At 47.0% G+C, this 12,616-nt stretch overlaps 1 protein-coding gene across 2 annotated transcripts; it reads right to left on the minus strand.

The window, feature by feature from the left end:
• Positions 1 to 3,525: 3,525 nt before the first annotated feature.
• On the minus strand, positions 3,526 to 12,616 carry PHF5A (PHD finger protein 5A). 2 transcript variants are annotated; one of them, XM_054675550.2, is made up of 5 exons: positions 12,464 to 12,616; positions 11,986 to 12,009; positions 11,310 to 11,476; positions 6,522 to 6,572; positions 3,526 to 4,289 (listed from the first exon to the last, which is right to left on the minus strand). In XM_054675550.2, the coding sequence occupies exons 1-5, from the start codon at positions 12,513 to 12,515 to the stop codon at positions 4,200 to 4,202; spliced, it is 384 nt and encodes a 127-aa protein (XP_054531525.1). In that variant the 5' UTR covers positions 12,516 to 12,616; the 3' UTR covers positions 3,526 to 4,199. The 2 variants fall into 2 exon arrangements, with proteins under 2 accessions (XP_054531525.1, XP_003317310.1); XM_003317262.7 differs by lacking the exon at positions 6,522 to 6,572.

A 12,616-nucleotide genomic window follows, 5' to 3' on the forward strand; every position in this document is an offset into this window, starting at 1 on the left:
GGTTTTTTGCTTTTTTGCACATTCTAATTACAGTCTGAAAATGATCTGGTCTCTCTACCTCTTTTGAGCTACCACACCTTAGTCAGTTTTCTTTTGCTTGTAATACCTAAAACTATGTTATTTATAAAAAGAGAAATTTATTTCTTATAATTCTGGAGGCTGGGAAGTCCCAGGTTGAGGGGGTACATTTAGTGAGAGCATTCTTGCTGGGAGGTGGCACAGGGCATCACATGGCAAAGGGGCTGAGAGTGCTGGCTCAGTCTCTCCTCTTACAAAGCTATCGGTCCCGGCTGGGCGCAGGGGCTCACGCCTGCAATCCCAGCACTTTGGGAGGCCGAGGCGGGTGGATCATGAGGTCAGGAGATTGAGACCACCCTGGCTAACACGGTGCAACCCCGTCTCTACTAAAAGAATACACAAAAATTTAGCCGGGCGTGATGGCGAGCGACTGTAGTCCCAGCTACTCAGGAGGCTGAGGCAGGAGAATGGCGTGAACCCGGGAGGTGGAGCTTGCAGTGAGCCGAGTTCGCGCCACTGCACTCCAGCCTGGGTGATGGAGTGAGAGTCTGTCTCAAAAACAACCACCACCACCACCACCAAACAGCTATTTTTGGGCTATCGGTCCCATTTATATGATAACCCATTAATCCATTAACAGTGAAAGGATGGGCTGGGTGCGTTGGCTCATGCCTGCAATCCCAGCTCTTTGGGAGGCCGAAGTGAGTGGATCGTTTGAGGTCAGGAGTTCAAGACCAGCCTGGCTAATATGGTGAAACCCTGTCACTAATAAAATTACAAAAATTAACCAGGCATGGTGGTGAACACAAAAATTAGCTGGGCATGGTGGCACGTGCCTGTAGTTCCAGCTACTCAAGAGGCTGAGGCAGGGGAATTGCTTGAACCTGGGAAGTGGAGGTTGCAGTGAGCTGAGATCATGCCACTGCACTCCAGCATGGGTGACAGAGACTCCGGCTCAAAAAAAAAAAAAAGTGAAAGGATGAATCCCCTCATGCGGGCAGAGCCTTCATGACCCAATCATTTCTTGAAGGTCCCACTTCTGAATACTGCCACATTGGGAATCAAGTTTCAACATGAGTTTTAGAGGGGACAAACATTCAAACCATAGCAATCACCTCACTGATGCATTAGAATTGCTCAGAGCTCCCTACACATTGCACTAGGCTGGGGGTGGTGGCTCATGCCTATTATCCTAACTTTGGAAGCCAAGGCAGGCAGATCGCTTGACCTCAGGAGTTCAAGACCAGTCTGGCCAATATGGTGAAACCCTGTCTCTACAAAAAAAAAAAAAAAAAAAGCTGGGCATGCTGGTTCACACCTCCCAGCTACTCAGGAGGCTGAGCTGGGAGGATTGTTTGAGCCCAGGGGGTTGAGGCTGCAATGAGCCGTGTTCATGACACTGCACTCCAGGTTGGGGGACAAAGTGAGACCATATCCGAATCAATACATATCACCCTGTTCATGACTGTCTTTGCTCAAGTTGATGCCCCCCCAACAAATGCCCTTATTTGCCTACTGCACCCTTTGCCTGTAGGTTCTGACATATCGAAGTCCAGTTTATTATCCAGTTTCCTTGACTTCAAGCATTCATTCAATACTGAACACCTACCTGCTACCTACTGGGCAAAACAAACTTGCTTCCTGCTCTTGTAGACACGGTCATAGGTTACTTTCACTAATCACCAAATGCTTTAAGAAAACACATAGGGTTGGGTGTGGTGGCTCACGCCTGTATTCACAGCACTTTGGGAGGCTGAGGCAGGAGGGTAACTTGAATCCAGGAGCTTGAGACCAGTCTGGGCAACACAGCGAGACCTTGTCTCTATAAAAAATACAAAAAACAGGCCAGGCTTGGTGGCTCACGCCTGTAATCCCAGTACTTTGGGAGGCCAAGGCGGGCGGATCACGAGGTCAGTTCAAGACCAGCCTGGCCAACACAGTGAAACCCCATCTCTACTAAAAATACAAAAAATTAGCTGGGTGTGGTGGCGTGCATCTGTAATCCCAGCTACTAGGGAGGCTGAGGCAGGAGAATTGCTTGAATCTGGGAGGCGGAGGTTGCAGTGAGCGGAGATTGCGCCACTGCACTCCAGCCAGGGCAACAGTGCAAAATTCCATCTCGAAAACAAAAACAAAAAACTAGCTGGGCAGGGTGGTGCATGCCTGTAGTCCCAGCTATTCCAGAGCCTGAGGTGGGAGGATTGCTGAGTCTGGGAAGTAGAGGTTGCAGTGAGCTGAGATCGTGCCACTGCACTCCAGCCTGGGTGACAGAGATGCCGTCTCAAAACCAACCAACCAAACCAAAAAACCACATAGGATGCTAAGTGGGAGTACAAGGGGAACTTAGATTAAGGGTCCGGAGAGGCATCTTTGAGGAAATATTTGGCTAAGGTCAGAAGGGAGTAGGGGTTAGCTGAGTAAAAGGGAGGGGGGCACAAGCATTCTAGAGGGATCAACATGTTAAAAATAAACCCAAAGCAGAAGCCAAAAGGAAAGCAGCAGTTGTGGAACTGAAAAGGAGCCTATGGCTGCAGTGCAGAGAAAGGGGTGGCCAAAAGCGCCCGGAAAGTGCTGTAGTCCTATGGCCATGGCCTTCCCCTGGTACCTCCAAGCTAGGCCTAGAACCCTTCCTTTGTGCATCCTCTGGGTTATACTGGAACCTTTTTTGTGTGTGTGTGAGATGGAGTTTCACTCTTGCTGCCCAGGCTGGAGTGCAATGGCACGATCTCGGCTCACTGCAACCTCTGCCTCCTAGGTTCAAGCAATTCTCCTGTCTCAGCCTCCCGAGTAGCTGGGACTACAGGCATGTGCCACCATGCCTGGTTAATTTTTGTATTTTTAGCAGTGACGGGAGTTTTGCCATGTTGGCCAGCCTGATCTCGAACTCCTGGGCTCAAGTGATCCGCCTGCCTTGGCCTCCCAAAGTGCTAGGATTACAGGTGTGAGCCACCGCGCCCAGCCCATCTTTTTTTTTTTTTTTTGAGGCAGTCTTGCTCTGTCACCCAGGCTGGTGTGCAGTGGCGGGATCACTGTTCACTGCAGCCTCAATCTCCAAGGCTCAAGGGATCCTCCCATCTCAGCCTTCTGAGTAGCTGGGACTAAACTACAGGTGCATGCCACTATACCTGACTAGTTTTCATATTTTTCATAGAGATGGGTTTTTGCCATGTTGCCCAGGCCGGTCTTGAACTCCTGGGCTCAAGATCCGCCTGCCTGAGCCTCCCAAAGTGCTGGGATTACAGGCGTGGGCTACTGTGCCCAGCCTCCACCATAACTGGAAGCTATCTCTTCAGTTCAAAATTAAAGTTGGGCAGGAAGGAAAAAATAGTACGTTTCTAAAGATGACTTTGATCTATCTATAATGAAAGGTATGGGTGGTTTTGAATTCCTTCCAGTGGTAATAAGAGGACAAAGTACTTAACCAATCCCACTACCTCTGTTTTGAATCACAAATTCCTGGGTGACTAAAATAAATTCCTAGAGTTAAAGTTAAGTGGGGAAGGTGACTACCAGAAAATAAACACCAACTTTATTAATATAATAGCAACAGAAAGAGTTTCCAATTTCTCAAAAGGAAAATAATATGAGACTAGTGGGCTATGATGATGCCTGTGAATAGCCAGCTACTGTACCCCACTGTAGCTGGACAAGTGTTAAACAAGTAAATGCCTTTCAAGAGGGCAGAGCCCTGCCCCCCCCCCCAAAAAAAACGGGAAATGCCTACATTTCTTGTTCTGATAGCTTCCCACCACACACCAAAGGTTCCTCAAGGACAGCTGCCACCAGAGCTGCTGCAAGAACATGTTTTTCACTGAGCGTCGCTTCACAGTCAATTCCTCAAGCAGAAGACTAAAATATTATTTCTTTTTAGAAGATCTTGGTTGAGGGAGAACATACCAATATAGAGAACAGATCTTTGCTTCTCGAATTCAAGAAAAACCATTAACTAATCTATCAACTTTTCTCCGATATGGTGTGCCAGAGTGCTCTGTGAAGAATCCTTTTCCATCCCTACCACGTGTCTGGGTGAAGGGAGAGGAGGGGGTGGCAAGCTGCCAGTACACTAGCAGGCACTCCTGGTGATGCTCTGGGCTCTGCTCCCTTTCTGCTGGTAGTAGTAGGCATGTTTTCTGGCAGCTGCAGCAGACTGATGTTGGGGGGAGGAAGGGGCCACCCACCAATCACCTCTTCTTGAAGCCGTATTTTTTGCGTTCATAGAAGAGGTCTGTCTTAGAGCTCCCCAGATTGACAATCTTTGGGCAGCCATCTCTCTGGAAAACAGAACAGAGAAGTTGTTAAGTCTTTGAGCCTGAACCAAGAGTGACTTAAGATAAAAAATTTAAGCCCAGTGTGGTAGCATGTGCCTTTAGTCCCAGCTACTACTCGAAGGCCGAGGCAGGAGGATTGCTGAAGCCCAGGAGTTCGAGACTAGTGGGCTATGATGATGCCTGTGAATAGCCAGCTACTGTACCCCACTGTAGGCAACATAGCGAGACCCCCATCTCTTGAAAAAAAAAAAATTGGTCACAGAGTTCAAATTCTCATCTTAGTATTTGAAGAACTCAATAAATGGGTTTGTAAATGTGTCCAAACACCAGTTATCTCCTTAATTGGGAGGCCCAGATCAGCAATGTTTCTTCCCTGTCTCTTAGCACTTACGAAAGATCATTTATAGGCCGGGCACGGTGGCTCATGCCTGTAATCCCAGCACTTTGGGAGGCCGAGGCAGGTGGATCACCTGAGGTCAGAAGTTCGAGACCAGCCTGGCCAACATGGTAAAACCCCGTCTCTACTAAAAATACAAAAATTAGCCAGACGTGGTGGTGCGTGCCTGTAGTCCCAGCTACTCAGGAGGCTGAGGCAGGAGAATCGTTTGAACCCAGGAGGCGGAGGTAGCAGTGAGCTGAGATCACGCCACAGCACTCCAGCCTGGGTAACAAGAGAGAAACTCCATCTCAAAAAAAGAAAAAAAGACCATTTTATAACTTTTGGATTAATGGTTTAGCCATTTATCTTACCAATTATCCTATTTGATCTATCATCAATAATTTACTAAACACCTAAGAATGTGCTCAGGGCCTGCCTACCCTCTATCCAATGACTTGCAATTCACGTAGAATGCTGGATTCTCAGCCATGTCTGCTGCTATGACACAGTTGAGGTAGACTATGAAACTCTTTTTTTTTTTTTTTGAGAAGGAATCTCGCTCTGTCGCCAGGCTGGAGTGCAGTGGCGCGATCTCGGCTCACTGCAACCTCCGCCTCCGAGTTCAAGCAATTCTCCTGCCTCAGCCTCCCGAGTAGCTGGGACTACAGGTACACGCCGCCATGCCCGGCTAATTTCTTTTGTATTTTAGTAGAGACAGGGTTTCACCATGCTGCTCAGGCTGGTCTCGAACTCCTGAGCTCAGGCAACCCGCCCGCCTCAGCCTCCCAAAGTGCTAGGATTACAGGCGTTGAGTCACAGTGCTCGGCCATACCTTATATATATATATTTTTTGAGACAGAGTCTTGCTCTGTTGCCAAGCTGGAGAGCAGTGACATGATCTCGGCTCACTGCAACCTCCGCCTTCCGGGTTCAAGCAATTCTCCTGCCTCAGCCTCCCGAGTAGTGGGGAGTACATGCGCCCGCAACCATGCCCAGCTAATTTTTGTATTTTTAGTAAAGATGGGGTTTCACCATGTTGGCCAGGATGGTCTTGATCTCTTGACCTCCTGATCCACCCACCTCGGCCTCCTAAAGTGATGGGATTTCAGGCGTGAGCCACCGCGCCTGGCCCTTATATTTTAAATACCATAGGAGACTAATGGGTTTTATGTGTCTTCATTAATTCACTTAATTTGACACACCGTCTTGGGGGTACAGAGCACTACTGGCTAGAGATAGATGGCTGTTGACAGACTATGCACTAATTTGTCATGACAGGCTGCCCTGGCCATTTGATGAGCTTGAGTGCTTTCAGTGAAGCCCCTGGGAAGCTGTGTTATATAGAAATGATGACTCCATCAGTTGATTAGGGATGATGGGAGAAAAACCGGGGAAGCTGTAACTGGAAAACCCTTACAGGTCTGTTGATTTTATTAAACACCCATGTCAGAGTTTGAGTCCTGTGATATTAGGTGATAGTATGAATTAATCAAGTCCTTAGCCATCTCATTTCTAACTCAACTAATATCCTTCTTTGGGGGCAGACATCAACAACTACAAAAATCTCTGTAACTAACACTAACATTTTAGGATCTCCTAGAAAACAAGTACCGAGTCATTACATTGAGCACTTCCATCTCTGAAGCCTGGTGTACCAAGGAAGCCGCCTACCAATAGCTTGCTAGGTGAACCCAAGTAAGCAACGTAATCTATATTTAATGTCCTCGTAAAAATGAGGCACTAGCTGCCTCTCCTGGACAAAGGCCTGATATTAGACATAATAACAGGACTCTCAACTCTTTAGAGAGGCTATGAAACTCATGGTATGATGATAGCTTAAACTGTGCCTTACTGACTTGTGCAAATGTGGGCAAGTTGCTTCTCTTGGGACTTATATTACTCCTCAGCTGCAAAAGAAGAAGACTGGAATCAGGTCAAGGTTTACAAACTATCCTTATAGATACCTAAATATTCCTGGAAGGTACCAAGTGATGGTATGACCCAATCCTCCAATCTGCACAGCTCTGTTCTTTACTTACAGGTTAGCTTTTTTTTTTTTTTTTCTGAGGCGAAGTCTCATCTGTCGCTCAGGCTGGAGTGCAGTGGCACTATCTGGGCTCACTGCAACCTCTGCCTCCTGGGTTCAAGCAATTCTCCTGCCTCAGACTCCTGAGTAGCTGGGATTACAGGCACCCACCACCGCACCCAGCTGGTTTTCGTATTTTTAGTAGAGATGGGGTTTCACCATGTTGGTCAGTCTGGTGTCGAACTCCTGACCTCATGATTCGCCTACCTGGGCCTCCCAAAGCGCTGGGATTACAGGCGTGAGCCACTGCCCCGGCCTACTTACAGCTTAGCTTTAAGATGGTAGGCTCCTGCCCAGCCCCAAAATTTAATTAATTTACATTAACTTTTAACTTTTCTCCTTAGGGGTGCAATGATGAGAAAAAAAAAAATAAAAGGTTGAGAAACACTGAGTCAGATCGGGCGTGGTGGCTTACGCCTGTAATCCCAGCACTTTGGAAAGCCGAGGCAGGCAGATCACCTGAGGCCAGGAGCTTGAGACCAGGCTGACCAATATGGTGAAACCCCGTTTCTACTGAAGATACAAAAATTAGGCTGGACACGGTGGTCCATGACTGTAATCCCAGCAACTCTGGGAGGCCAAGGTGGGTGGATCACAAGGTCAGGAGTTCAAGATCAGCCTGGCCAACATGGTGAAACCCTGTCTCTACTAAAAACAAAAAATTAGCCAGGCGTGGTGATGCACGCCTGTAATCCCAGCTACTCAGGGGGCTGAGACGGAAGAATTGCTTGAACCCAAGAGGCGTAGGTTGCAGTGAGCCAAGATCACACCACTGCACTCCATCCTGGGAGACACAGTGAGACTCTGTCTCAAAAAAAAAAAAAAAAAAAAAGCCAGGCATGGTGGCATGTGCCTGTAATCCCAGCTACTTGGGAAGCTGAGGCAGGAGAATCGCTTGAACCTGGGAGGCGGAGATTGTAATGAGCCGAGATCGTGCCATTGCACTCCAGTCTGAGTGACAAGAAAGAAACTGCGTCTCAAAAAAAAAAAGAGTCAGACCACCTAGGTTCTAGTCCTGGATCTGTCACTTATTAGCCACGTGACCTTGGGCTAACCAAGTTGCTTAACATCTCTAAGCCTTAGCACCCTCATCTGTATCACACAGAACTTTTGGAAAACAATGTTCAGCTAAGTACCTTGCATATATTAAGAGCTTCATAAATGTTAGTGCTATTTTTCTTATTTTCTGGTTGGGCGAACTGAGGAAAATGGTAAACAAAAGGAATAAAGGAATCAAGATTAAGGGGATTACATGATGTGGCACCATAAGAACCTACAAATCAGTCCTCTGGTAGCACTGTCCATAGACATCATCCCTGTCTCCTGGTTATTCTTGTGGCTTTGAAAAATTATAAATGAGAATACCTAGCTTAGCTTACCTGTCTAATTCCCTTATCAATTATGAAAGTTGCAGGAAGAGAATAATAACAAGGGGTACCTTGGTTGTAGGAAGGTTTCTGCATAGGAAAGAGCCTCGGCCACTTAATCTACATGATGATCTGTAAGGCTGAGAGCCTGGATCATGTCACTGGACTTTGTGTTCCTTGGAAACTAGTGCTGAAAATGTGAGCTAGATTCCATCTCAAATGTCCTCAGAACATTCGTGTATAATGTGAAGTAGGGGAAGTGACATCTAGAATAAGTCTCAGGGACAGAATGAGGCATGAGGATCCAAAGGTATCAGTTCACACACCACATTCAGAGGAGTCAGACAGCAATTAACATTTATTAAGCATTCTCTGGTTGCAAGCTTACGCTACGTAAGAACTCTAGCTAGACCCATGCAAAAATTCAAGAAAATGCTGTCTTAAATGGCTTAAACAGATATCCTGTATCTAGTTTAGGAACTGTTTGTTACTTTTCTTCACTGCTGTTACCTTATCATGCTTTCACTGCTTATAGACCAGAAGTAATTAACAAACACCTACTATGTGCTAGACACCCTACAGGGGATACCTCTGGATGACTTACAGGGACAGCACCAAAATACAAGTACCATGCTTGCACCGCATGTCAGGCACTGTATCATGACCTAAAGAAAAGGAGAGGCAAATAGACAAACCAAAGTCCTGCCTCTAATGAAGTGTAATCTAGCTAGTAGACTAGATTTGGATTTTCGGACAGCAGGATGTGACTTGATAGTTGAAGGTAAATGCAAATCAGAGTTGAGGACAAGAGAAAGGTCCGAATCATTATGTTTTTGGTACTTCAGGACCTTCCTCATCTCCCTAAACAGAAGATTCAATGGTGTACTCACTTTTTTTTTTTGAGAAGGAATTTCGCTCTTGTTGCCCAGATTGGAGTGCAATGGTGTGATCTCGGCTCAGCTGACTGCAACCTCTGCCTCCTGGGTTCAAGCGATTCTCCTGCCTCAGCCTCCCAAGTAGCTGGGATTACAGATGTGTGCCACCACGTATTTTTAGTAGAGACGGGGTTTCACCATGTTGGCCAGGCTGCTCTCAAACTCCTGACCTCAGGTGATCCACCTGCCTCAACCTCCCAAAGTGCTGGGATTGCAGGCATGAGCCACTGTGCCTGGCCCAATGGTGTAGTCTTATCTGGCCCAATCTCTCCCACTTACTGGGGGTAGGCAGGATCCAAGTGCATGAAATGAGGTACTGGCGTTACTGCCTTCACCATGGGCACATCCCAGAAGCACTTGTAAAAGGACAACATAAGGCCAGGCGTGGTGGCTCACGCCTGTAATCCCAGCACTTCGGGAGGCCCAGATGGGTGGATCGCAAGGTCAGGAGTTTGAGTCCAACCTGGCCAGCATAGTGAAACCCCATCTCTACTAAAAATACAAAAACTAGCTGGGCATAGTGGCATGCACCTGTAGTCCCAGCTACTCGGGAGGCTGAGGCAGGAGAATTGCTTGAACCTAGGAGGCGGAGGCTGTGGTGAGCCGAGATGGCACCACTGCACTCCAGCCTGGACAACAAAAGTGAAACTCCATCTCAAAAAAAAAATAAATAAATAAATAAATAAATAAAAGGACAACATGGTGAAATAACGACACTACAAGGTTTAGTTGAACAGCCTGGGCTTGTCAGAGGAACTACAAAATGGGCATCATAATAATAATCCCTATTTCACAAACTTATTGTGAGGAACAAGGTGTGATAACATCTTGTTCCTATTCTTGAATAGATAACATCTTGTTATCTATTCTTCGCTCATGGGAATATGAAGAATTACGCATCTTTTGCCTTATTCTGAATTAGAATTAAATTAGATAACTAGGTACTGTCATTAACCTAGTGAGACTGTATCATACTTCCTTTTGTTTTTTGAAGAAAACAAGCTGATTCATAGTTTTCTCCCACAAAGAACCCTGCTGCCAATACTAACCGAAAAAAATGGGGTAAACCTTGCCTGTAGCACTAGTCTATAAGCTCTCTCTCCTGGCATTTGGCTCAGAGTTGAATAGAAAGTAGCCACTGCCACTACACAGTGTCAAGGGACAAAAAAAATCACGATGCAGGTCCACAATCATTTCTGCAATATTAAACCAAAGGCATCTGTTACCTGCTTAAAGCTGAAGTCAACTTGAATTGTCCCAAATTCAACTTTGTCACGATATACACCCAAATAGTGCTTAATGATAGATTTGAGTGGCTATGACACAACATGGGCTGTACAGGACTTATAAACAGACAGGGTCTCTGTCACCCAGGCTGGAGTGCAGTGGCGTGAAAATGGCTCACTGCAGCCTTGACCTCTTGGTCCCAAGTGATCCATCCGCCTCAGTTTCCCAAGTAGCTGCGACCACAGGTACACACCAGCACACCTGACTAATAAAAAATATGTTTTTTTGGCCAGGCGTGATGGTTCATGCCTGTAATCCCAGCACTTGGTGAGGCTAAGGCAGGAGGATCACTTGAGCCCAGGAGTTCGAGACCAACCTAGGTAACAAAACAAGACCCTGTCTCTACAAAAAAAAATTAGCCAGGTATGGTGGCGCATGCCTGTAGTCCCAGCTACTTGGGAGGATGAGATGGGAGGATCGTTTGAGCCCAGGGGGTCAAGGCTGCAGTGAGCCTTGCACATGATCATGCCACTGCACCCCAGCCTGGGACACAGAGCAAGAGACCCCGTCTCAAAAAAACAAAAAACAAGGAGCAAAAAACAAAAAACAAAACACTTTTTTTTTTTTTTTTGAGATGGGATCTTGCTCTGTGGCCCAGGCTGGTCTTTAACTCCTGGACTAAAGTGATCCTCCTAACTTGGACTCCCAAAGTGCTGAGATTACAGGTGTGGGCTACCACGCCCAGCCGGATGTCATTTCTGAATAAGAATAACCACAGAGACATGAATGAGAGGGCTCTCCAAATTGCTGGTCTTGACAAAGATTTGCTTCCCTTGCATTTTTCCCCTTGATGCAAAATAACTGCCTTTTATTGGACTACACCCAGTTTGACTCACAGAACTTGAAGAAATTATAACCTAGATGACTAGATGAACACAGTAATCTCCATAGACCATAGGAGATTGCAGTGGATGGCAAAGTGTTACTAAACAAAAGGAGGAAAGGTCAGATGGAAAGCTGTACACTTACGTCCTTCTCCTGGATGGTGCACTCCTTACAATAATAGGCATCAGAGACCCCAGGTCCTCCACAGATCACACAGCGCCCCTGGTAAGATCCATAGTTACACTCATCACATATGCGCACCAGAGTGCAGGGACGCACATAGGAGTCACAAATCACACACTTGCCATCACCTGTAAGGAAGAGAATGGAGTCATGCTCACAAGTTCTTCAGTCCTCTGCTATCTCCTGCCACGGGGAAATATACTAGTCTCCTGGGAAATACACTAGTCTCCTTTTGACAGTGACTTTAGGGCCCACCTCTTGGCATCACAAAACTTGGTTTCCCCAGTGTCCATCTCAAGCCCCTCAACACATACAAAAGTTTACCAATTAACATATGTGAAGAGCTTAGAAAAGCACCTCGGAGATGATAAGCCTGTATAATTGCTGGCAAAGTGCCGTGTGTTGGGGAGAGGTCATGCTACTCTGGCGATTCTTCCCGTTGAAAACTAGAGAGATACAGCGTTAAATGTGCAAGTGGCAGTGGGGAGATAGAGGGGCCTTTGGCTAAAGTGCAACATTCAGTGTTCACATACTTCCAGGCACATCTACTCAAAGCCCTCTTTGTGGCACTTTTGTTGGTTCCACAGAAAACTGGGAGTGGGAAGGGTGGGTTGTTGGGACGGTGTGTTCCACTCACATTTTTCACACAGTCTTCCGATGGCTGCAAGATGAAAGATGGTAAAAAGTACAATTAGAATAAAGGATTTGACAAAGAGGGGAAGTACATCCTCGAGCTGGGGGTAGGGACATGAGTAAGGACTGCAGTGAGTGAGACCTGCGGATAGCCATTTTATCATTACAAATTTCCATATGAACCAAACCTACATCCAAGCACCCTCCTGAATCTCCTCCAACATCCTGGGTAAGCTCAGAGTTTCTCTGGACCTGGTTCAGACCCCACCCCCCGATACCTGCCTGGGGCTCCCAGCACGCGCACCCCCGCCCTCTTCTCATCAGAGGCCACAAACCTGCGCGCTCCTACAACACCCCGCGCCTGAGAGGCGGGAAACGTGGCGCCTGCGAGGCAAGCCCCTAAGGAAGAGACGGGAACCCCCGACCCCCCAGCTCCTAATACCACCCCTGCCCAGACAGCCAGGGGTAGGGCGCAGTCTCACCAACACCAGCCTGCTTGCGGCAAAAGATCAAATCAGGATGATGTTTAGCCATAGCTCCTAACTAAGCCGGCCACCGGAAGCTTCGGGAACTTCCGTCCGACCTTTAACCCCCATTGTTCCTGCCTCCACGTCGCTGTGATTGGTTCTCTAAGC

Source organism: Pan troglodytes, chromosome 23 (genome assembly GCF_028858775.2).
Source record: "Pan troglodytes isolate AG18354 chromosome 23, NHGRI_mPanTro3-v2.0_pri, whole genome shotgun sequence".
Classification (NCBI taxonomy): Eukaryota; Metazoa; Chordata; class Mammalia; order Primates; family Hominidae; genus Pan; species Pan troglodytes.

Excerpts from the sequence above, each read along its gene's own strand:
- PHF5A (XM_054675550.2), bottom strand. The coding sequence starts at position 12,515 with ATGGCTAAACATCATCCTGATTTGATCTTTTGCCGCAAGCAGGCTGGT. Across the intron at positions 6,573-11,309 it reads GCACCATCCAGGAGAAGGAC|CTGAGGAGTAATATAAGTCC; the intron begins GTAAGTGTACAG and ends CTTCTTTTGCAG. Across the intron at positions 4,290-6,521 it reads ACTTGCCCACATTTGCACAA|AGAGATGGCTGCCCAAAGAT; the intron begins GTCAGTAAGGCA and ends TCTGTTTTCCAG.